General features: G+C 40.8%; 1 protein-coding gene across 2 annotated transcripts in view; it reads right to left on the reverse strand.

Annotated features, from left to right (window-relative positions):
- Positions 1 to 1,325: 1,325 nt before the first annotated feature.
- GALNT11 (polypeptide N-acetylgalactosaminyltransferase 11) overlaps positions 1,326 to 24,045 on the reverse strand; it is a 50,354-nt gene continuing 27,634 nt past the window's right edge. For both annotated transcript variants that reach the window (XM_073629978.1, XM_073629979.1), the window contains exons 4-12: positions 22,017 to 22,183; positions 18,834 to 18,959; positions 17,735 to 17,984; positions 9,837 to 9,954; positions 9,452 to 9,604; positions 6,039 to 6,257; positions 4,680 to 4,784; positions 3,274 to 3,411; positions 1,326 to 1,893 (exon numbers count right to left, since the gene is read on the reverse strand). In XM_073629978.1, the coding sequence (XP_073486079.1) occupies positions 1,762 to 1,893; positions 3,274 to 3,411; positions 4,680 to 4,784; positions 6,039 to 6,257; positions 9,452 to 9,604; positions 9,837 to 9,954; positions 17,735 to 17,984; positions 18,834 to 18,959; positions 22,017 to 22,183 (1,408 nt within the window). In that variant the 3' untranslated portion in view covers positions 1,326 to 1,761. The remainder of the gene's footprint in view (positions 1,894 to 3,273; positions 3,412 to 4,679; positions 4,785 to 6,038; positions 6,258 to 9,451; positions 9,605 to 9,836; positions 9,955 to 17,734; positions 17,985 to 18,833; positions 18,960 to 22,016; positions 22,184 to 24,045) is intronic.

The raw sequence follows: 24,045 nt of genomic DNA on the forward strand, positions 1-24,045 counted from the left end.
CTTCTAAAAAGGGAAGAATCATTTAAAAACACACAACTTGCTGGACCCAAAGAAGCACTTGTTTTACTAGAAAGAGAGAGCTCCCAAAGAGTTATGCGAAAAGATTGCCAACATCCCTCAATATATAAAAAAAAAAAGGGGTAAACCTCAATAGTGGGATTTTAAGGGCAATAGAAGAAAAAGTGGAAAGAATCTTTTTATAGAAAAATAGATAAAATACATTTATTGATATACAAAATTTAAAAGCATATAACAAAAGGAATCATACAAAAAAAAAAGGACAATTATACAGTATCATCAAAAATGATCATAATCAACCATAGTGGCAACTAGATCCCACTGCACAAATGAACATCATCCATGAGTGGACTCTCACTCATGGATGATGTTCATTTGTGCAGTGGGATCTAGTTGCCACTGGTTGATTATGATCATTTTTGATGATACTGTATAATTGTCCTTTTTTTTTGTATGATTCCTTTTGTTATATGCTTTTAAATTTTGTATAATCAATACATTTATTTTATCTATTTTTCTATAAAAAGATTCTTTCCACTTTTTTTTCTATTGCCCTTCATTTCCCACTATTGAGGTTTACCCTTTTTTTTGCACTTGTTTTACTATATCACAAATATTTTGAATGAGGATGGTGCTGTGAACGTAGTCTATCTTGTGTTTAAGGGCCGGTTCCCACTGGTGCAATGTCCGACATCGCATGTGATTTGCACCGCACTGCAAATCACATGCGATGTCTGTGCGATGCGAATTCAGCCATACAGATAGTATGGCTGAATTAGCATCGCATTCGGACCAAACTCGCACAGGACCCTTTTTTGGTCCGCAGCAAAATCGATCGCATTGGTTGTGAACACCCATGCGGTCCGATTCCTGGTTGAATTTGCAGCTCGCACTGCGATATGCAAACTGATTTGGGGTGTCATTAACTTTTAATTGACACTCCCAGTAGTACGCATAGGGCAGTGTGAACTGCTGCTGGGAGACGTGATGCGGGAACCCGCAGTGGATTTGCAGGGTTCTCGCATCGCTGCAGTGTGAACCAAGCCTAACAAAGCATTTGATAAGGTTCCACTTAATGATCTCGCATAAAGGCTAGGAATGAAAGGATAAGTTCACCTTTGGGAACATGTTACATCCATTTTTAGGATAAAACATGTTCCCAGTGCTGCAGCCGCCACCCGCTGCAAAGTAGTCTGATCCCGTTTTACTTACAGTGCACTACAAAACTGCGAAAATTGAGATCTACTTTAAAAAAGTTTTTACAATTGAAACATCTGATGAAATGAAATGAAAAAGAAACAAAAAAGTTATATTTACACAGTTTTATTAGAAATGCCACAAGCCATGTAAAATATATCTAGTGTCACTAATAACGCAACAAGGTGTTCAGAAATCCTAATGCCGCTCATGTGATTGGATTCTGTTAGCTTTTAAAAGTATTTAAATACTTTTATGACAATATACTGTAAGGTAAATAAAAGTCATTTAAAATGGTTAAAATTGTTTTTCATGAACATTTAAAACAATTTTAAATTCTTTACACCCTCTAATGCTTAGTGACTTGCACATTAGTAATGGGAAGCGTCTTCTGCTATGCGGACAGGTATGAGCTGGCTGTCTACATGCGTCAGTCCAGCAATATATTCTGTAAAATAGTTCCATATTAAAAATAGCAGCATATGGCATGTAATGCCATATAGAGTCCATGTAGTTTTTGCGGGTCGGAAATGTCAGTGTGACATGTTAGCTCTCCATGTGCCACTGCTGAGATGGGGACCCGTCACAGATCGCCATGGCAACATATCCCTTGTGACTGAGGGAGTCAACAAGCTTCATACACTGGCCCACGGACACTTGGTACAACCGATTGTTTTTCTGCATGTAAAAGAAAGAACATAGTCAGTGTTGGACACCTTCTGGATTAAGCAATGAAAAAAAAAATAAAACAAAATCCTTGCAGCTCATAAAACATGTTGTACTTGAGAAATGTCCCAGCTCCATGACCAGCAGAGACTTAATAAAATGTTCCCTGGAAGCGGCTAAGGATGGAATTACTGCAATTAAGTAAAACAAGAGTTGGAACTCCGCACTAGCATACTCTCCTCTGGAACATGTGTGCCAATCTGAATGTATTTTTCATTAAAAAAGGTCCTGGCTTCCTTTAAAAGAAATAGGCAGCAATGAAAGTTAAACGAGCACACTTTATAAACTGTCCAAGTGTTACGATTTGTATTAATAACCCTAAAAGGACAAGTATAGTGAGTGTACATTTTGATTTATTATTACAGTGTTTACCCTGAAGCAGTGCTTTTCAACCAACAAAGAAGGGCCGCAATTGCAGGCCCTGACGTCACCAAAGGGCCATACATAACGTCCACTATACAAAAGAGACACACTAAAGGAAATGATGATCAGAGACTAGTGATGCAGGTCTGGCACAATGGCTATAATGAGAGAGAGAATCTTTATTTCATCAATGAATACAGGGCTTCCTATGAGATAGAGAGGTAGGCAGATAACATCACAATCGCCACCTCAGCCAATTAGAGAAAGCCTTGTACTCATTGATGGAATGAAATACAAAGCCTCCTGTGAATGGCTGAGCAGGGCACAGTCCTACTCATTTTTGAGAGCAGGACGAGAAGTGTCACCTCACTGCTGGAACAAAGCATTATACACTGCATGTAGCTGATGCTACATACAGTTTATTTGCTGCTCCCAGCAGGCGCACCAGCTTGGCCCAAACAAATCAAGTCACAAGGAACCTGGGAGCTTGGCTTTAAAGGCAGGATATCACTAGAACCACAGTAGGAATGGCCCACCTACTAAGAATATCCACAAAAATTGATCTGAAATGCAATTGGAAGAAGTAAAATTTAGGTTAATGTCAGAAACTGTTGGGCAGTTGTGCAAAATGTTTAAAAGAAGCCATTTCTGCCAGACAATACCAGCTCCTGATGTGGTATATTTAATTCTCCCACAGTATACTATTACATATTTCAATATTTTGGTTGAATACTTGATTGAAAAGACAAGTACATCACTATTATCTGTAGACACTGTTTGAATGAGATGTAAAACTTTCCTTTCCAGATATGTTGAAAAAGTCAACACTTTCCATAAGGTTGGTAGTTATGATTGTCAGGTGTCAACAAACAGTTTACTATGTTAGTCAATCTAGCAGTCATAATTACTAACAATTTAGGAACAGACATGCAGATAGTAGTTCTAATATTATGTATGCAATGTACTTACACCAAACACCCATTGCTGTGATCCCCCAGATCCATGACACTTCATCAGACGAGGAGGATCTGAGGAACGAGTTTCTGACACATCCAGACACAGAAGATTGCTCAGGATAAGCTCATGTTCCTCATTGTAAGTCCAGATCTGAAAGGGTCAAACAAAACTACTTTTTTTTTTTTTTTTTGGCCACAAAAATTTAACCTAACAGTAAAGTCAATAAGATAATGTCAGTTAGAAATAAAAAGGACATACGTCACTAGAAAAAGGACATCTAAAATACAAATTGGCAGTTCTACGCAACTCCTATCCATTTTTTAATATGAGGTGTAATACTGTTAACCACCTGCTGGCCCGCCACAGTACATTTACATATAATCACACACACATTATATATTTTCACACGTGAGGTAGATGGCTCAAATGGTACTCTTCCTAGTGCTTGCAATCAGGCCTTCCGAAGGGCCATATATACAAATACGTCCAACGATCGCTGCACCCAAAAATGTATTGAAAAATGAACAGGTTGCATATCTTTCCACACAACGGTTTCAGGCTACAAAGCTTACACCCTTCTTCAGGTAGGAACAGACATATGAAGGATTGTACCTCTTGTACCTCTCTACCAGGGGTAGGCAACCTGGGGCCTTCCAGCTGTTGCAGAACTACAAGTCTCATCATGCCTCTGGGAGTAATTGTGACTGCCAGCCTTGCAATGCCTCATTGGAAATGTAGTTCCACAACAGCTGGAGGGCCCATGTTGCCTATACCTGCTCTAAACACAGCAGGTTACTGGTAATCGTGTATCATATGATCGCTATGATTGGTCATAGCGATCAAATAACAATGTAAACAACCTGTTATGAATGGCTATTCATGAACAGCTTGCTTACTGTTGTGATCTGTGATTGGCCCACAGCAATCACGTTACCTGGCACCCTGTAACATGTGATCAGCTGTAGCCAATCACAGATCACAACTATAAACAAGCTGTTCATGAATAGGAAACATGACAGCTAAAACTATTGCTTATACAGTGATCATTACTATATAAGCAAAAACAGTGTAAAAAAAAAATCCTTGATTCTTTTTTCATCTATTTAGCAAACAGTAAAAAAAAACAGTGGTGATCAAATACCACCAAAAGAAAGCTCTATTTGTCAAAAAAAACAAAATTTATATAAATTTAATTGGTGTACAATGATGCATGACCGCGCAACTGCCAGTTAAATCAGCATAGTGTGAAATAGCAAAGCATGCTCTAGTCATTAAGGGGGTAAAACCTTCCAGAGGGCAAGTGGTTAAAAAGTAAAAAAGGTACCAGCATTTCTGCATGAACTTGAAAGTGGAAAGTAGAGAGATGCACAGATCAGCATGCAAACTCACAAAATAGAGCAGAATAAGATAACACATACCTGATCAGAGTCATTGTAGTCACACTGTTTTGCTACTACTAGCCCCCCTTTTTGGCTTGGATGACCCTGGGCCACAAGACATCGATGTGTTTGCATGTTAATGAGCTGAAAGAGACAACAGAGGTTTTTCTTTACCTCCCCAATAATGTGTCCAGCTTTTAGTGTTTCCACTGAAAGGATATAAAGGCAAGCACTGGCTGATCTATAGTCATCCTAAAATACCTTTTATGTAAACAGCAATTTTATGTTTTGGACACCCCATTTCAGAGGAAAGGTACCAAACTACAAAGATTTGAAATTGGGTCTAACAAAAACACAAATCTACCTCAACATTTTGCTTGTTGCCATTGGCAGAAAATACCACACAAAGCCTTTAGCATAGACAATACAGCTCACAATCAAAGGATACACAAGTGCACACAATCTGATGTTATACAAGATTAATGGCATGCTTTTTTTAACTGGAGTTATTTAAATGCACTATGATGGTTCTTTTGTGTAATACTCTTTATTATTGCAGATTGTAGTCTGAACAGATTGAGAAGACAATACATTCAGCAAACTCATTAGTTATAGTTGGTGAGGTTGAAAAAAAAAAAGTCCATACAGTTCAACCTGTGCGTGTGTAAATTACAAATATGGAAAAATAGTTTTATTTTTAGGTGCTACACAAAAAGAGGAGATATTGATCTTATTTATACAAAGTTAAAATATTCAACAGTAAAAGAAACATTGTTTTACATACATTGTTCTGCTTTTCCAATTTATTCTACATGTTTCGCTATGAATTAGCTTCTCCTGGAGATAATTATGGATGCTGCATATGTAAACACTGCAAAAGATACATATCAATTTATTCACAATCAATACACTTTAATGGTTAATGCAGATTTTGTTGTTTCTTTTTGCGATTAATTGATATGTATCTTTTGCCGTTTTTAGATATGCAGCATCCATAATTTTCTCCTGAAGAAGTTAATTCATAGCGAAACATGTAGAGTGAATTGGAAAAACTGCACAATATATGTAAAACAATGTTTCTTTTACTGCTGAATATTTTAACTTTGTATAAATAAAATCAATATTTTAATTATATTATCTCCTCTTTCTGTGTAGTACCTAAAAAAAAAGAAAATTTTTCCATATTTGCATTTTTTTAAATTTTTTTGAGGGGTGTGGTGCTTGTGGTTTTCAGACACCCAGCCTATTTCTGTCAATTACAATGCAGGTTCCCTATGTTACATTCAACATTATTAGTCCACATTACAATGTAAACAGAACTTCATTCACTTAACAATGCTAGAATAATTATCCAGATAAATCTAGCACTAATAGAAAAAATTTAGTTCAGGAGCTTACCCTCCCACGCTGTAGAACTTTTGGTCGTTTTTGGCCTCTGTTGACAAACATGGGTGGTTGGGGTTTAGCGTTTGGTCCAGAAATTTGCATTTCAGGATATATAGTGTCAAGGTACCATTTAAACGGCTTGCATTTTAGTCTGTTCCTTAGTGCCAATCGCTCGCTGATGTCACCGTACTCCCTGTTCCTAAGCTCTGGTCGGAGGGCAAAGTATTGTTCCTAGTAAGCAAGTGAACAAAGACAAGAACAAGGGTTAAAAAGCATACAAGCACTGAAAGTCTACACATGAGCCCCCTTGATGCTGATCTGATGGGATCTCCCTATTCAGTACTCATATGCCCCCCGCACCGTTCCCTGCCACTGAGTGGTGGGCATATCCCCAGTCAGTGCACATCATCCCCTAAACTTACCCGTTACTGATCGGTAAGCTTTAATATCTCCCCACTCATAACACATATGCCACCCTCACAAGGGTCACCCCACTCAGGAACCATATGTCTTCTCTGCAGCTAAACCCAGAACTTAAAAGCCAGGAGAAAAGAAAACAAATCTCTTAAAGTGGTTGTAAAGGCTGAAGGTTTTTTTTTTACCTTTATGCATTCTATGCATGAAGGTAAAAAACCTTCAGTGTGCAGCTCCCTCTCAGCCCCCCAATACTTTTCTAAGCCTGATCTCGATTCAGTAATGTGTACAAGACCGGAGGCTCTCCTGGGTCTCTCCCTCCTGATTGGCTGAAATGCAGCAGCAGGAGCCACTGGCTCCTACTGCTGTCAATCACAGCCAGTGAGGCAAGGAGCAGGGGACGGGGCTGAGCTGTGCTCTTTGTGTCTTATGGACATAGGAGCTGGCTCAGGAGAGAGCATGCATGAGTGCCCCCAAAGCAAGTGGGGGGCATTCGGCAAGGGGGAGGGCGCCGGCGGAGAACCCAAGAAGAGGAGAATTGGGGGTTGATCTGTGCAGAACCACTGCAAAGAGTAGGTAAGTATAACATGTTTTTTTTTTTTTTTTTCTAAAAAAATGTTCCTTTACAAATCTTTTTAAGGCAGGGTGCACAAATGTGGCACTAGCCCCTGATGAATAGTGGTATAAAATGAAGCTATCAGAAAGAGACTCTGCGCTTAGGATAAAAAGAAGGTATGCAGTCTCCCCTAATAGACCCCCTAAGGAGCTAGTGAATGAAGTAAAGAGAATGGGGTAGATGGCTCTCCCTATACTTGGGGGAATAGTTCTCCCTGTTTATACAAAACAGTGTGCCCCCCACATATTAAATGCTTACATAAACAAGAGGTGATAGCACAATAGTGACATCCACCTATAATATATAAAGTGCAACCAATCAAATCAATTGTGTAAAGAATGACCCAAAAACATATTTGATAATATGCATAAAGATGTGACCATTATAATCAATTAATATTATAAAAACAAGTGACTAAAGAAAAAATATTAATAATAAAATATAAAAAATACACATGTATAAAAATTAAAAACCAGTAGTGTACTAATAGTGAATACTTCCCAACTGTCATCAAAAATTATGACAAACATGTATGGGAAGAATATGTGTATCAAAAGCAAGTCCTTGGTGAAGCTCCAAAATTGCGTAGTGTTCAAACAATCAAGTGACTCTTGTGCTTGATCAAATCAGGTGACTCGTGATAGGGGCGATAGGCATGTATGGATAATCGTGGGTGATCTTCTTAGATGGCTATACCAGTGGTGCATAATGCAGTCACTATCCCAGATCAAAGCGTTGACATGGATCATCCGCTCAGCACATCTTCCATCACTGTATCCAGGAAGTGGTTCAGCAGCTCCTCATGGCTAAGTCTCATCCATGGCTATATTTTGCAGGTCAATTCAGAAACTCCCTGGTATACAGACAGGACAGACTAGCCAGTACGAAACTCCTTCCTGTGTCGTACTGGCTAGTCTGTCCTGTCTGTATACCAGGGAGTTTCTGAATCGACCTGCAAAATATAGCCATGGATGGAGATTGAGACAACATGCTTGGCCAGTCCATCACTTTTACCCTCAACTTCTTTAGCAAGGCAGTGGTCATCTTGGAGGTGTGTTTGGAGTCGTTATGTTGGAATACTGCCCTGTGGCCCAGTTTCCGAAGGAAGGGGATCACACTCTGCTTCAGTATGTCACAGTACATGTTGGCATTCATGGTTCCCTCAAAGAACTGTAGCTCCCCAGTGCCGGCAGCACTCATGCAGCCACAGACCATGACACTCCCACCATCATGCTTGACTGTAGGCAAGACACACTTGTCTTTGTACTCCTCACCTGGTTGCTGCCACACACGCTTGACACATATCTGAACCAAATAAGTTTATCTTGGTCTCATCAGACCACAGGACATGGTTCCGATAATCCATTGCCTTAGTCTGCTGGTCTTCACCAAACTGTTTGCGGGCTTTCTTGTGCATCATCTTCAGAAGAGGCTTCCTTCTGGGACAACAGCCATGCAGACCAATTTTATGCAGTGTGCGGTGTATGGTCTCAGCACTGACAGGCTGACCCCCCCCCACCCCTTCAACCTCTGCAGCAATGCTAGCAGCACTGATACGTCTATTTCCCAAAGACAACCCCTGTATATGAGGTGGAGCACGTGCACTCAACTCCTTTGGTCGACCATGGCGAGGCCTGTTCTGAGTGGAACCTGTCCTGTTAACCACTGTATGGTTTTGGCCACAGTAATGCAGCTCAGTTTCAGGGTATTGGCAATCTTCTTATATATGTACTCACTTTTGTGAGATACTGTACATTGGTCTAGCTTGGACCAATATACCTTTGCATATACCATACCTATGGGAACCCTCTAGAAGCTGGAACGTACTGTAGTACACACCGATATTACAGTGGTCTCCACTAGCTTCTGTGCCTGCCCATCTGCACTGTGAACACAGGAAGTCAGCCCCTCAGCACGGGTGCCCTTTAGAAAATGCAACGCATTTACTGATTGGACAAGGTGGAGAGCATGACATCACTGCCCCACCTCTCTGTATCATCCAATCAGAGAACACTTTGCATTCATTGAGAGAATGCAAACCATCCTCTGAGTGGCACTTGTGCCGAGTGGGCACTTGTCTGCAGTTCCCCCATTGTGGGGGTGAACTACACTCAAAACCTCAAGCTGGTCAACACTGGCAGGATAGCACAGCTTGTCATCGGAACGCCAATGCAAACAGACTAAAGGGTGAAGACTGGCCCTAAAATTCCTTTGAAAAGCAATGGTTTTCCAAGACTGCACCAGAGAAGCTGAATGCTTAAACAAAGTTCTCTTAAGACATTTACATACCACAACAGTTCTTAACAAGGGTTAATATGTGATTAATTTAAAAGTAACAGTTTACTTGCAAACAAACTACTGTCTTTAAATATTTGGTGTGATTATCAGACATTACCTTATAGTCATCCATCCACACATGTGCCAAACGTAAAGAATTGTGGGCCATAGTGTCATGGCCTCCCGGAGAGCCATAAGGACGCCTCTTACGAAAGATGTGCCCCACCCTGGAGCAGGGCACTATGAGTAGACTTCCACCACACATCCAGATCTGAAAAAAACAGATATTTACTTACTCTCAGCATCTCAATTTGCAAATCAATCTAGGGGATCAATCTATTAAAAAAAAACAAAACATTAAAAAAAAACACCTGACCCAGGAGGTATGGCACTTTAAAAGTGGTTTGTTCTTTTTAATAAAAAGATCTTAGAAGCACTCCAATCACAAAACTGTACCAGAAATCCCAAAAAATTAAAAACAACATCTCACAAAGTGTACTTACTCGGAATGAAATTTCCAGGTTCTCTCCACCCCAGATGTCCATTCCACTGTCATACTGGCCCAATGTATTAAAGTATTCCCTGTCCATTGCAAAGAGACCTCCAGCCATTGTGGGAGACCTGAAATTCAAAAATTCTAAGTCAGTTTTTTTTTTTTTTTTTAATAACAGGGCAAATCTGGATCCTTTATGACAGTGGTTCTCAACCTCAGTCCTCAAGTACCCCCAACAGGCCATGTTTTGGGAATTTCTCTTAGATAAAATAGCTGTCCAAAATACCAAGCCATTGACTCCGATTTAAAGCACCTGCGCAAGATAAAGGAAAACCTGCAAACGTGGCCTGTTAGGGGTACTTGAGGACTGAGGTTGAGAACCACTGATTTATGACACACAAGGGTTTGTGTTTTGATCAGAAGCTTGGAAGGGCAGACTTGTTGTACATGTTAGGATGTTTTGCCAATATATCTGCAAACATGACAATCAGCCCTGGATGATTTCATAGATGCACATAATGTATTAATTTGACAACAGTACTACTGGTCGCTTGTTACACATCACAATACAAGAGCTGTAATTTATACTCTGTGCATTCAGAACCACCAGGAGAGCTCCAGGTCATGATAATCTTTTATGGCCATATAACGGGTAAATTGCAACTGGGTTTTGCTGTCCGTTTAAACCCACTGATGGGAGTGGTGACAACAGCATCACTACTGTCAGATAGCAGCCGGAGGGGCAAGCTGATGCTGGTAAGCAGGCAAGAGTCAGGAGGAGGTGCAGGCTACTCTTGCCTTCTCCAGGAAGGATGTTGTGATTGGCCAGAAGTCCAAATTTCCTTATTGCGTGTGTAGGAGAGCAGGAGCTGGAGTGAAGTGATCACTAGTTTAGCTATACTTACTCTACTACCCTTAAAAAAAAAAAAAAAGTACGCTCCACCCCAATAATCTTCTCTTCCATGTTGTTCAGGTAAATCTCCACCTCTCCAAGCTTGCCTACCCCTGATCTAAGATGTCTGAAAGAAACTTTATTTGTCCATCGACACCAAATTCAATTAGCATAGGGCACTGGAAACAGAAAAGGAAGAATAAAATTGGTTGCTATAGGCAACAACAATTCCACCATCAAAGGCTTTTGATCATGTGACTGCCTGCTCACAAGTTTGTCTCATTTTGGCTGCAAAACTGGCTACGCGTCTTAGATCATAGCTTAGCTGTGGGGAACAATCAGATTAACGCTGAATTCCTGGGAACATATATTTTACATATGCCAGCATGCATGTGTGATACCCGGTCAGCCTCTGTGGAAGCTATAAATTACCATAGTAGCCTCAGCTAGTACAATGATGGCTGGAGTCTTCCGAGTGCCACCCTGCATAGTAACCACAGGGTTCACTAGCTCAGCATGGCCACCAGGATGGACCCCGTGGGTGGAACACTTTGCATTCATTGAGAAAAAAGCAACACAATCTCTGAATGGTGGCCATGCTGAGCAAGCACCCCCTCATAGTTACTTTGCAGAAGCGCAGCCACTTGGCACAGCACCCAGAAGACCACACCCATCACTGTAGTAGCTTGGTCTACTACAGTAATTTACAGCTTCCCAAGAGTATCACTTCCACATACCAGGTATCACATATACATACTTAAATTGTGCCAAGCTGGCCCAATGTAAGTATGCAAAATATATTATTATCATCATAATGTGAATTGTGTTAATTCCCTCTACATATACACTACCGTTCAAAAGTTTGGGGTCACCCAAACAATTTTGTGTTTTCCATGAAAAGTCACACTTATTCACCACCATACGTTGTGAAATGAATAGAAAATAGAGTCAAGACATTGACAAGGTTAGAAATAATGATTTGTATTTGAAATAACATTGTTTTTACATCAAACTTTGCTTTCATCAAAGAATCCTCCTTTTGCAGCAATTACAGCATTGCACACCTTTGGCATTCTAGCTGTTAATTTATTGAGGTAAGCTGGAGAAATTGCACCCCACGCTTCTAGAAGCAGCTCCCACAAGTTGGATTGGTTGGATGGGCACTTCTGGCGTACCATACGGTCAAGCTGCTCCCACAACAGCTCAATGGGGTTCAGATCTGGTGACTGTGCTGGCCACTCCATTACCGATAGAATACCAGCTGCCTGCTTCTGCTGTAAATAGTTCTTGCACAATTTGGAGGTGTGTTTAGGGTCATTGTCCTGTTGTAGGATGAAATTGGCTCCAATCAAGCGCTGTCCACTGGGTATGGCATGGCGTTGCAAAATGGAGTGATAGCCTTCCTTATTCAGAATCCCTTTTACCCTGTACAAAGCTCCCACCTTACCAGCACCAAAGCAACCCCAGACCATCACATTACCTCCACCATGCTTAACAGATGGCGTCAGGCATTCTTCCAGCATCTTTTCATTTGTTCTGCGTCTCACAAACGTTCTTCTTTGTGATCCAAACACCTCAAACTTGGATTCATCCGTCCACAACACTTTTTTCCAGTCTTCCTCTGTCCAATGTCTGTGTTCTTTTGCCCATCTTAATCTTTTTCTTTTATTGGCCAGTCTCAGATATGGCTTTTTCTTTGCCACTCTGCCCTGAAGCCCAAAATCCCGCAGCCGCCTCTTCACTGTAGATGTTGACACTGGTGTTTTGCGGGTACTATTTAATGAAGATGCCAGTTGGGGACCTGTGAGGCGTCTGTTTCTCAAACTAGAGACTCTAATGTGCTTATCTTCTTGCTTAGTTGTGCAACGCGGCCTCCCACTTCTTTTTCTACTCTGGTTAGAGCCTGCTTGTGCTGTCCTCTGAAGGGAGTAGTACACACCGTTGTAGGAAATCTTCAATTTCTTTGCAATTTCTCGCATGGAATAGCCTTCATTTCTAAGAACAAGAATAGACTGTCGAGTTTCAGATGAAAGTTCTCTTTTTCTGGCCATTTTGAGCGTTTAATTGACCCCACAAATGTGATGCTCCAGAAACTCAATCTGCTCACAGGAAGGTCAGTTTTGTAGCTTCTGGAAGGAGCTAGACTGTTTTTAGATGTGTGAACATGATTGCACAAGGGTTTGCTAATCATCAATTAGCCTTCTGAGCCAATGAGCAAACACATTGTACCATTAGAACACTGGAGTGATAGTTGCTGGAAATGGGCCTCTATACACCTATGTAGATATTGCACCAAAAACTAGACATTTGCAGTTAGAATAGTCATTTACCACATTAGCAATGTATAGAGTATATTTGTTTAAAGTTAGGACTAGTTTAAAGTTAGCTTCATTTAAAAGTACAGTGCTTTTCCTTCAAAAATAAGGACATTTCAATGTGACCCCAAACTTTTGAACGGTAGTGTAATTGGAGCATTCAAACATAGTTTTTTTTTCTAGCACATGATAGGTTAATTAAAGCAGAACCCCGAGATTTTTTAGACTGGTTAAGTTTTTTTTTTCCCTGCAGGTGATGAGGCCCTTATAGCAGAAATGAAGTCGGATACAAAAATCCAATGACTGCCAAAGTTAGAAAGTATAATCTATAGTAAACTGAATACACTTACTAATCGACTCCAATTTTCCACTTGTATGCTAAAACCAGTAACTTCCTTTTTGTACTCCACATGTTGAAACCGCTGTCATCTTTAGCTACAAGGCCATCCCTCGGTTGCCATGGCTATGCTAATGCATGAAATGCACATCACTAGAAACTTTCATGCATTTTTAAAGCTGCATAAATATTGTGCTGCTGATCTTTATTTATTATGAGTTTATGTAAAAGGAGAAGTAAGGTCGAAGCTCTTTTGACCCTACTTCTCCTGTGGGTCACAGGAGTGCACTTCATTCTACAAGCCTGTGACCTGTTTTAAGCCAACAGCGGGTGAAAAAACTCTGTTGTCAACTGACGTCACTGAGCCAGTCCAGGCTCTGGAGAGATCCTGACTTTAAAGTTGGGATCCACCCACATGCCTGGACTGGCAGACGGCTCAACCTCTCAGTGCTCCGCTGAGAGCCTGAGCCAGACACTCCCACCCCCATCCCAACTCAACAATCCAGTGAGACAGTCGCCGACTCTCCGCTCACTGAAGATAGAGAACCGAGCAATCGGCAGTCTTTGATCGCTCGGTTCTCGGTCTTGGAGCCAGAGGGGGACAGATACAGCAACTGACCAATGCTGCATCCACCTAGGTGAGTATAACTGTTTTTTTGCATTTCCAAACTCCTCTTTTAAACTTCACTGTATTGTCAAATGGGAAAGAAAGGCATTGCACGAGCCCAATAAAATTTTATATTCCAGCATCTCTGTTCCAGGAACACTCCACGGCTGATCATGCATGGTCCACCAAGCTTGCCGAATGTCGCTATCTGAAGGCACTTCACAAATATAGTCTGCAGGACTATTACAATACAGGGTGAGTTTTGATGTGGCACAAAGTTAAAAATCAGTGTCAAGTTCTGGAGATGGGCTTTAGAGCGTACACAGCTTCATCTTATTAAACTTAGCGAAAAATTCACTTTGCAAGGTGAGCACTCGCTATTCCTTAATAAATCGCCCCGGGGTCTTGGGTATAGGTGGAGATTTAAATCACCATGGGAGGAAAACAAAAAACAAACTATACATAACATTAATAATAAAGTACCATTACACTTTTAAATATAAATAGTGTGGTAGATAAACACAAGATGATGGTATGCTGATGCTGGGAAACTGTTTTTAGCTCAGCCCAGTTCTGGAAAGTTAAAATCACTTCCATATTGCAGCTCTCTATATTTACAGCAATACAGACATGCGGCCAACACAACCACAAAGCATTTTCCAAAATCCCATCCAGCTAATAGAATCTAATAGTATCCTGTTTTTGGTCAAATGAATCCTTTGGATTCCAGGCAGATACCAAGAGCCAGGTCATGTATTCATATTATAGCAGGAGCTGGCTTGGACACCACTATGAGAGACGCTGGCAGAGCTGAAACCCAGCTTTCTACAATCTGGGACACAAAGTACAAAAGCAGCTATAACAGCAATCCCGGAGTGAAGCAATGTATTCTGGTGGTTAGAACATGAAAATAAATCCACAGTTCAATCAACGTATTGTTGTTTATGTGTGTGTAATCCCTCTTTTAGAAATTCCAGGAATGTGGTTGCCGGAAGAGATTGTGCTCTCATTCATAGGACAGACGTAATAGATAGAGGCTGGGGACTTTGTGCATGAGCCACCTTATTCCTGCCGAAAGCACGAGCCATTATTCTATGCATGTGTTCATGAAATTGCCTAAGTATTAAAGTGAACCTGTCTTCACTTTACAGATATCACTTTACAGACACTTTCTTCCCCTGATCACTATTTTTTTTTAAAAACTGAGTTCTGTGAATAGGAAACTATGTTCCCTCATCCTTTGTAGTTCTCAATGAAGTACCACGGCGCTGTTGAGTGTTCTGGTAGTTCATTGTCTCTTCCTGTCAGTGTGTATCTGCCTGCCTGTACGATGTACAAGCAAACAGATACACTGACAAGTCTGCACTTTAAAGTGGTTTTTTAGCCAATATAATAAAAACCTCCCATCCGCTCTGTAACATATTATGTGCCCCTGTGCCCTATAAAAAAGCTGCCAATGTGTACCTATATCAGAACGGCTCCCGGCGCTCACGTGACTCCTCGGCTCTCTCTCCTCTGCCCGGCTGAAAGCTCCAGTGGGCGGGGCCTAGCACGGCCACTGACGTCAGCTGGGGAGGAGAGAGAGCCAAGGAGTCACGTGAGTGCCGGGAGACACTCTGATATTTAACAAGCTGCCAATTTGTACCTATAACACAAACACACATAACATTATGTTACAGAGGGACTGGGAGGTTTTACGGTAGTTATAATAGCAGCAGGAGGGAAGGGGGGCGGGCAGGCAGGGAGTCATTTTACAGGGGGGAGGGTATAGCCAGGCAGGATCAGCCAGGTTTTTTTAGGTGATACGGGGGGCCCAATTACACAGCACAAGCACGGTGCTGTATAACATGCTATAGGTGGACAGGATCTTTTTTTTTTTTTTTTAGGGTAACAAACACTTTAAAGAGCAGTCTGAAAAAAAACATAAGATCAATACAACAATGAATTATAGCTTGGTATTTTTCTGAAAGAGATTGCCCTACATTTTTGTAATAAACCCACCCAGTACCACAATAACAAAAAACGTTTGATCTGTCAAAGCTAGACATTGCAGTTTATGGCTTATTTTACATGATAAAGTCTCCATTGGAAGAGGGCGACACCAATGTTAGGCTTTGCAATGTGGGCACAACTGGGAAATGTAGAGAAGACAGCTCACCACTGGAGTATTTAAAGGAAGCCAGCATATGGTTTGAGCTGCCATCAACCAGGCAAATCAAAAATATCAGATTGCCAAAAAAAAAAAAACAGAACACATAAAGGGAATTTAACTGGCTGTTAAATCCCCAAACTGTTATGTTGATGACAACTATATTTAAAGAATAAGGTCACCTTCAACTTTTTTTTTTTTTTTTTTTTTTACAGGTAAAGAAATGTGCAGTATTTTTTTTTCTAAAGAGTCTGCAGAGCATTGCACCTCAATTAACAGATCACAGGTGCAATATCAGCCTCCTGCAGACTCTCAGGATAGGTGTCTGCACATACCTCTGATATGGGCAGGGAGTTACTTGAGAGCAAGAAGATCAATGAAGTATGAGAGCGCTCACCAGCGCCCTCCCAGTTCCTTGAGAATTACAATCCTTCAGCCACAGTGGCTGATGGTACTTGTGGTCTTAATTCACAGGAACTTGTGAATGAAATACGTGTCCACTCAGGGCTCAGCGCTGTTTTCAAAGCATGTTACATCCTAAGTATAGGTGTAACCACTGTGACTTATGGCAGTGACACTGACTTCATCCAAGGTCTCCATTCACCAATATGCAGAAGAGCAGGCAGCTCTTACCAGTTCACCACCTTCATCCCTTATTGGAGGGTTTATAAACAGATGCCATAGTCTTTTGAGCTTATTATAGACCTATAGTCATTGCCCTAAAGCAGTGTTTCTCAGCCTTTTTTCAGTCAAGGAACTCTTTTAAATTTATGGACAACCTCATTCTAAAATGTAAAAAAACTAAACTAATAGTTTTACATAATGCAGCAACATCCACACACGTAGGGCACCCAACATTAGAGGTAATTTATTCCTACAAAGCAAATACATCTTTGCATACTGGTACGGACTAGTAATCCAATGTTTCTCTTTCCCTCAGCTTCACTCCCTCACTCAGCTATTGTGACCCTAGTGCTGATGGAGAGGGGCAGGGGGGGGCAAACAAGGATGCTGTTCACACTCCCGAGGTCCCTCTTAGCAACCCGATGATGTGATTGATTGATAGCAGGCCAGCGGATTGAGGTTGTAATGGTGCACAATGTGGCTTGGTGTAACTAAAAGGCAGGCCTTATCAATCTGCTGGCTTGTATACAATTTTTGGGCAATTTTTATTGTATTTTTCCAAGGCACCCCTCAAAAAAAAGGGCACCCTGGATGAAAAAGGCGGCCCTAAAGTATTGACTCTTTTATTTATCCGTCTTTTCATGTTTTGTATTTTCTTGATATTGAGACCTACCTATTGCCTGCCAATGTGCTAAGGTTTGTCTCACATCTGGATCTGCTGTAAGCCTTAGCATATCCATTGGACCCAATATGTGAGGTCTTCATACCATGTAGTATTACGCTTATAAATGTCATTTGTACAATGTGCCTTTTCGAGCCAATGTGCCATAACACTGGTTTACCTTCTCTTTGATGTACTGGGTTTAAAAATCTTGAAAATCAATAAAAAACAAAGATTAAATCCCTCTATATGCTACAATAGATACTTTCATGAGGGATGAAGAATTTCAGTTTGCAACAATTCATCTAATGAAGATCCATCACCTGAAAGGAGCAGTGAATCCATCTGGTCCTCCTAAATCTGACAGAGGTACTGGGTCCCACTTAAAATGAAGACCCCAATTAAATCCCCCTCGTACAACAGGGGAGGAGCTGTACATCAGCGTGTCGGCACTAATAATGTCAATGACTGGACAAACCACAGTCTTAGAATTTTCCTTGATTGGTGCCAGCAATGGTTGTAACCACATCTCATTTACTTCACAGTGACTGTCCAGGAAAACCAGCACATCACCTGCAAACACAAGAATCGGGGTCAAATTTCTGTACATAAAGAACTATGCTTTCTAATATTAAAGCTGAAATTTGTCTGCTCTATCCACATTCTGATTTTTTTCTATGACATTATCTTGAAGGCCTCATTCCCACCAGCATATCTATGCATAGACCTGTGTGAAGGGCTGGCTTCACCCACACGGGATGCACAGGTGTTCTTTGCATCTGCATGCAGGCAGTTCCTTTCATTGTAGAAGGGCATCTAGAGGGGCCTGAACTTCAAAAGCACCACTAAACCCAAAAAAAGTAATATATTGCGGATTACCAATCCTTAAAGGTGATGGCTTTATTAGTTTTATTTTTAAGGCTTTTTTTCCCTCTGTTTTCACCTGGTCATCTAGCCAGTAACACACTTCATGTGTTAAAGTGCCCCCACTCTGGATAAAGGAGTACAGGGAAACCTTTGGACAGCAGCATTGTTAATCAAGGGGGAGGGGAATGTGAGATGTACTAGTAGATTTAGCTACACTAACACATTGAAGCCAAACACCAGCTTACACTGCAATTACAAAAACAGTTTTACATGGAAGAATAAACCACTGTAAGCACCCCTGTCAGTGGTAAAATGATTTGTCTCAATACTTTTAACTGATACATTTGCAGTGAGCTTGTAAACAACAGAATTACTGGCCAGATCACCTGGTGAAAATAAAGGAAAAAGTCTAAAAAAGAAAATGAATGCAGCAGTCACGTCTAAGAATTGGTAAGCTGCGATATATAAAATTGTTTGCTTTTGGGTTTAATAATCGCTTCGCTTTAAGCTACAACGTATTTATTTATTTTGAATCACTCAAAATAATTGGCACACCTGTAGCGTGAGATGCTCCGACCATCCGTCCACGAATCAGACCTTCCCTCTGTCTGTTTCTCACCAGCTTCACTTTATTTGGAAGGCTCTCTTGAATATAGTCATCAAGCTGCATCTTCAAGTCATCTGAAAGAATAAAAATCTCTTAGCACTAAATATTGCTTATGAGCAGTGAATGATTTTTTATCAACTATATAATTTACAGCATACCAGCTTTTCTCTGCACATATATTCCATTGTAAAAACACAGCTGAGATAAGGGAAAGCACTTTTTGACCCTAAATTCATCTGATAAGCCTACTCTTCCTGAAATTCTGATCCCGGTGGAACCTTTGCACCACCCTTATACAGCGTACACACGTTCGGACTTTACGACCAGACTTGGCCGATGGACGCCGACGGACCAAATCCGGCGGACAATCCGATCGTGTGTGGGCTTCCCCGGACTTTCAGAGGACTTTTCCAGTCGCAAATCTGACGGACTTTAGATTTGGAACATGCTTCAAGTCTTTACGTCGTAACTCCGCCAGACCCAGAAATCCGCTCGTCTGTATGCTAGTCCGACGGACAAAAACTGACGCTAGGGCAGCTATTAGCTACTGGCTATCAACGTCCTTATTTTAGTCCGGTGTACGTCATCACGTACGAATCCATCAGACTTTGGTGTGATCGTGTGTAGGCAAGTCCGTTCGTTAAAAAGTCCGCCGAAAGTCTGTCGGACCAGTCTGGTCAAAAAGTCTGACCGCGTGTACGCGGCCTTAATTTTCTTTATCCGTACCCCTCCCCTTTTTTTTCCTTACTTCTAGGCTCTTTTTTTTCCTCTTTCACTCTTGTTCTCCCCCCATTATGCAGCAAGGGGTGTGGACAGGGATGTTACGCACCACAACAAAAATGTAAAATGATTCCCCTGACAGGTTCAAAGGGCAGTACTGCCGACGAATGCAACCTATTTAAATTAAATGGGGTGCATGCAGTAGTGGTGCGATGGTGCAGCATTTACAAGGTTAAAACCTCCTCCTCACTGCCTGTAAAGCCCTAAAAAAAAAAAAAGCAATCCGACCGTGGATCGCTTTTCAGAAGCATGAAAATGTTGCTGCACATCAAAACCTAGCCTTACAGTAACCTGGAATGACACAGTTTGGTAAAGAGCAGCTAAAATTGTCTTTACAATAATTATCCTGTGAGACGATAATTTTCAGCATTAACTAAGCTAACGTCTTAAGGGGGGTTTGAGATGATTTTAACAAGCCGTCAGAGGATCAAACCTATGGAGTCTACCCAAAACGTTTCTTTCAGCTTGGGTGGTCTCAGGCTGCAAACCCACAAGTATTTTTATATGTACAGTATATCTACTATCTGGCATGGCAGGAATGTAGCAGCATACTGAGTCATATATGAAAAACATCTCCTTGTACTCACAGGACACTAAAGGGAGCCAACCACGGCAGGTTCTAAGTTCTCCCTTTAATATTTGACAAAGTTTCCCCATAAAAACAGGTGAGCCCCACAAAGATTCTTATACACTTCTATCTCCACACTCCATCTGTTATGCACAGCCAGCAGCAAAACAAAAAAAGGAAGCATTTAAAAATGGCCAACAGTAGGAAACAGTAAAGTACATGTAAACCCTAACTGGGTGAAATGTATTTATTTTTCTAAATGACTAAATATCAAATATTTGCCATTTTATTGAAAAAAATAAAAAATAAAATGTCAAGCTTTCTTTTTTTGGCATATGAACAATGACGATCTCCTGCAACCTCTAAGCAGCCACGATCTGTCTATATCTGTATGCTTCACTAGTAACTGCTGCATGTCATTTCTCATTGTGGGTTTTCTAATGATGACAATAGTGGAACAAGCCTGTGCAATGCTGCATCTGACCCAGTGACAACAGAGGAAAGCAACTGAGAGACAAGGACAAAGTGCTGCCCCCCTATAACAGGAAGTGTCTACAAAAGGATCTTCATGGTAGAGTTACCAGGTATTATTTTAATGAAATCTTTAGATTAAAATATAGTGAAAATTACATTATCGCATTAAAGCTTATGTAAGATATTACCAACTGGGTTTATAGATACGTTAAAGTGCACTTTTACACCAAATGGGTTGGCGCAGCTGTTTCCAGCGCCGCCCCAACACACAGGCAAGGCAAATTGGTTAGGAGAGCTGGGAAGCCATACAGTGTACAAAAGAAAGAAATCTTCAGTTTACTTGGAGCCCTCCCATACTGCCTATGTCTTCTGTGTGGCATAAATAACAATACCATGATATGAACCAGTAGAAAATGAGAGAATATCACACTGCTAGTAGTAGTCACATTTAACTAGACTTGCTCTCTTTTTTTGAAGACATTTTGTAGCGTATCCAAGCCAAATCTTCAGTTCTGATGAGTGTCAGGAACATACAGTACCCCCAGCATTTATATCCACACATGCAGCACAGACACCAGAACACGATCACCATGGAATGTGTCAAGATAGATTTTTTTTTTTACCACTTCAGCAAATACTATCGCGAGATTCATTCAACTTTATGTTCATTTGTTGTCCCTCTAGATTTCACATCATTGTGGTGTGTTCCCCCTTTTTTTTTTTTTTTTTTTTTTTTTTATTATTGTCTGCATTTTTCAAACTTAGATCTTAGAAACAAAAAATAAAGCTCATGATAAGGTTTTATATCATCTTCCTATTCTTCCCCTACCCTTGTTCTTCCTCCCAACAAGATAGATGTTGACTGTCTTACAACAGGATGGGAAGTGTGAAAGTTTGTGAACCGCCCTGTTCTAGTTACATAAGCCAAGTTAAATTACTCTTTTGGACTGTGTTCATGCCAAAGTGATTAAAAGGTATCTGTGCCTACCTAGTGCAAAGTACATACAAAAAAAACTCAGCGCCAGTGCAAAATTAAGTAAAAATGTGAATATAAATAATGGGCTGCTCCCCTGAAAAGTGCAAGACACTCCTAGATGGCAAAAACGTGCAAAAATGGGGCGCCCCCTTTTTGCACGTTTTTGCCATCTGTGCTTACCTGCATTGATATAAATGTTGCAAATACACTCCTTGGATAAGCTGTGAAATGTCTAACATTACAGAACAAGCTCAGTTGAATGTGACTGCGGACTACTAGCTTTACCATGGCCCGGATAAATGAGAACCTTCACAGGCAGAGAACATCATGTACCTAGCTCGCTGTTATCATCCACCAGAATTATTTCTTGAAGCAGATTAGCTGGAGTTCGGTCTAAGACGCTGTGTACTGTTCTCAGGAGGGCAGAGAAAGCTTCATTGTAGAAACAAATAACAACGCTGGCAACAGGCAGTTCCGTGGGGTAGGTCTTCTTAGCACACCTGACAATATAAACACATACATGTCAATTCACAAACCATTCTAATTGCAGAGATGTACAGTTATTAAGCCATTAACAATTCTGTCTCTGATTCTAAATCTGGGAGGGCTGCTAATCTGCAGCGGAATCTATAGTGTAACATAAATGGTCATTCTCTCATCCTGTAGCATTCACCTTCTCTTTCAGAAAATTCAGTTGTTTCTTGTGTGTTCTGTCTGCAATATATGGTTTTAGGATAATGCACTAGATCGGTGCGCTCCCTTTCTTTTTTTTTCTTGTGGTTCTAAAGCCTGGAAAGAGCAAGAACCTATGCAAGTCCTTTAACATAATCCAATTATTAAATGGCACCATCAAGATTTTACCAAAAAATACTTTCCAGACACCTGTATAAGGTCATTTTGTATTAACAAACCTTGATCAAATACACTCCAGTCAAAAGGAGCATATCCTACCGCCCAATGGTTTAGGTTTACATCCTTGTACTGAACTAAGCCACCCCACTCCTTTTTCACCATGTGACCTTGGAGTATGCCCATTTCTGATGGTGGGAGACTAACCCCTCTGCTCCTCACAAACAGCTATATATACAAATAGCCTATACAAATGCTGGTATTAAGACGCTTCTAACAGCCACCAATCACATTCAATTATGCCTTAAAATAAATTACTCAGAACAGGCTTAAAGACAAAGTCCTCTTTAGACCAGGTTTCATGTTATATCTATATCTCATGTGCATATGAAACACATGGAAACGTACCTTCTGCTCTTGTTAAGTTATGGAATGGCAGTAATCTCCAGCAATTTCCTAGAATAGGACTAAAAGGCTTTATTTGCACTGGTGTTTTGCCACAGTGCAAATCCAAGCAGCAAGAATTCTACCAATTCCTGTGGCTGGGATTGACAGCTGTGTGTGGATAGCTACTGCCTCTGAGCCTGTATACTGCAATGGCAGGCTGTTGGCACCCGCAGCTATTTGTGACTGTTCACACAGCCAGAAAATACCTGCTTTAGTCACAACTCTGCGCTCTTTGCAGCGGTCAAGCTGTCGCACACTGCAATCCCAACCGTAAAAAAAAATTTAAAAAATAAAAATCGATGGATTGTTGCTGCTGGAATTCGCAGTGTGGCAAAACGCTTGGGTGAATGTCTAAAAAAAAACCTAGTATCATAGCAGCAGCAGCATAGCACGATATGGTTTCTAGTACACGGAACCCTCTCTAACAAGCCTTTTTGTAGGGTGCATTAAATCTTTTGAGGTCATTAGTGATGACAGAGTTGAAGGTACTCACTGTAGCTCTATGATTAATTCATTAGGAGGTGACTGCTATCTACATTTTAGCTCTGTTATTAGAATACCCACATGAATGATGACCTTCTGCCTTTGTCTTAGCTAATCAGTTTTTAGACTGAGGGCCTGGAAAAAAAAAAAAAAAAAAAACGCAGCTCCAGGACCATAGGATGACCGGCCCTGGGTTACCCAACATACTACATGAACAAAATTGCAGTTTAGGACGTGTTATGCTACCCTTTCCAGACAGTCACAACATTCTGTATTAGGAAACACTCAGACTCCGAATCATCGCGCAGCCATTGCTCATACTTCTTTATCAGCAGCCTGTTGTCCCTTAGATGTAAGATTACAGAAAATATAATAATAAAGAACTGGGATCTAAAAACACTAAACAATGAATGTTGGGAGTTTGGGAATGATTACAAAATCCAGAAAGAGAAAGAAAAGACTAAAAATACTAAAAAGGGATGTGTATACAACATTGAGTCAGTATACACAGCTGGCCTTTAGAGGATGTATAGTTTATTTTGGGGTGGCTATAAAATCTATGGAATGTTTTGTGCTGCCATGT

Source organism: Aquarana catesbeiana, linkage group LG05, assembly GCF_042186555.1.
Source record: "Aquarana catesbeiana isolate 2022-GZ linkage group LG05, ASM4218655v1, whole genome shotgun sequence".
Classification (NCBI taxonomy): Eukaryota; Metazoa; Chordata; class Amphibia; order Anura; family Ranidae; genus Aquarana; species Aquarana catesbeiana.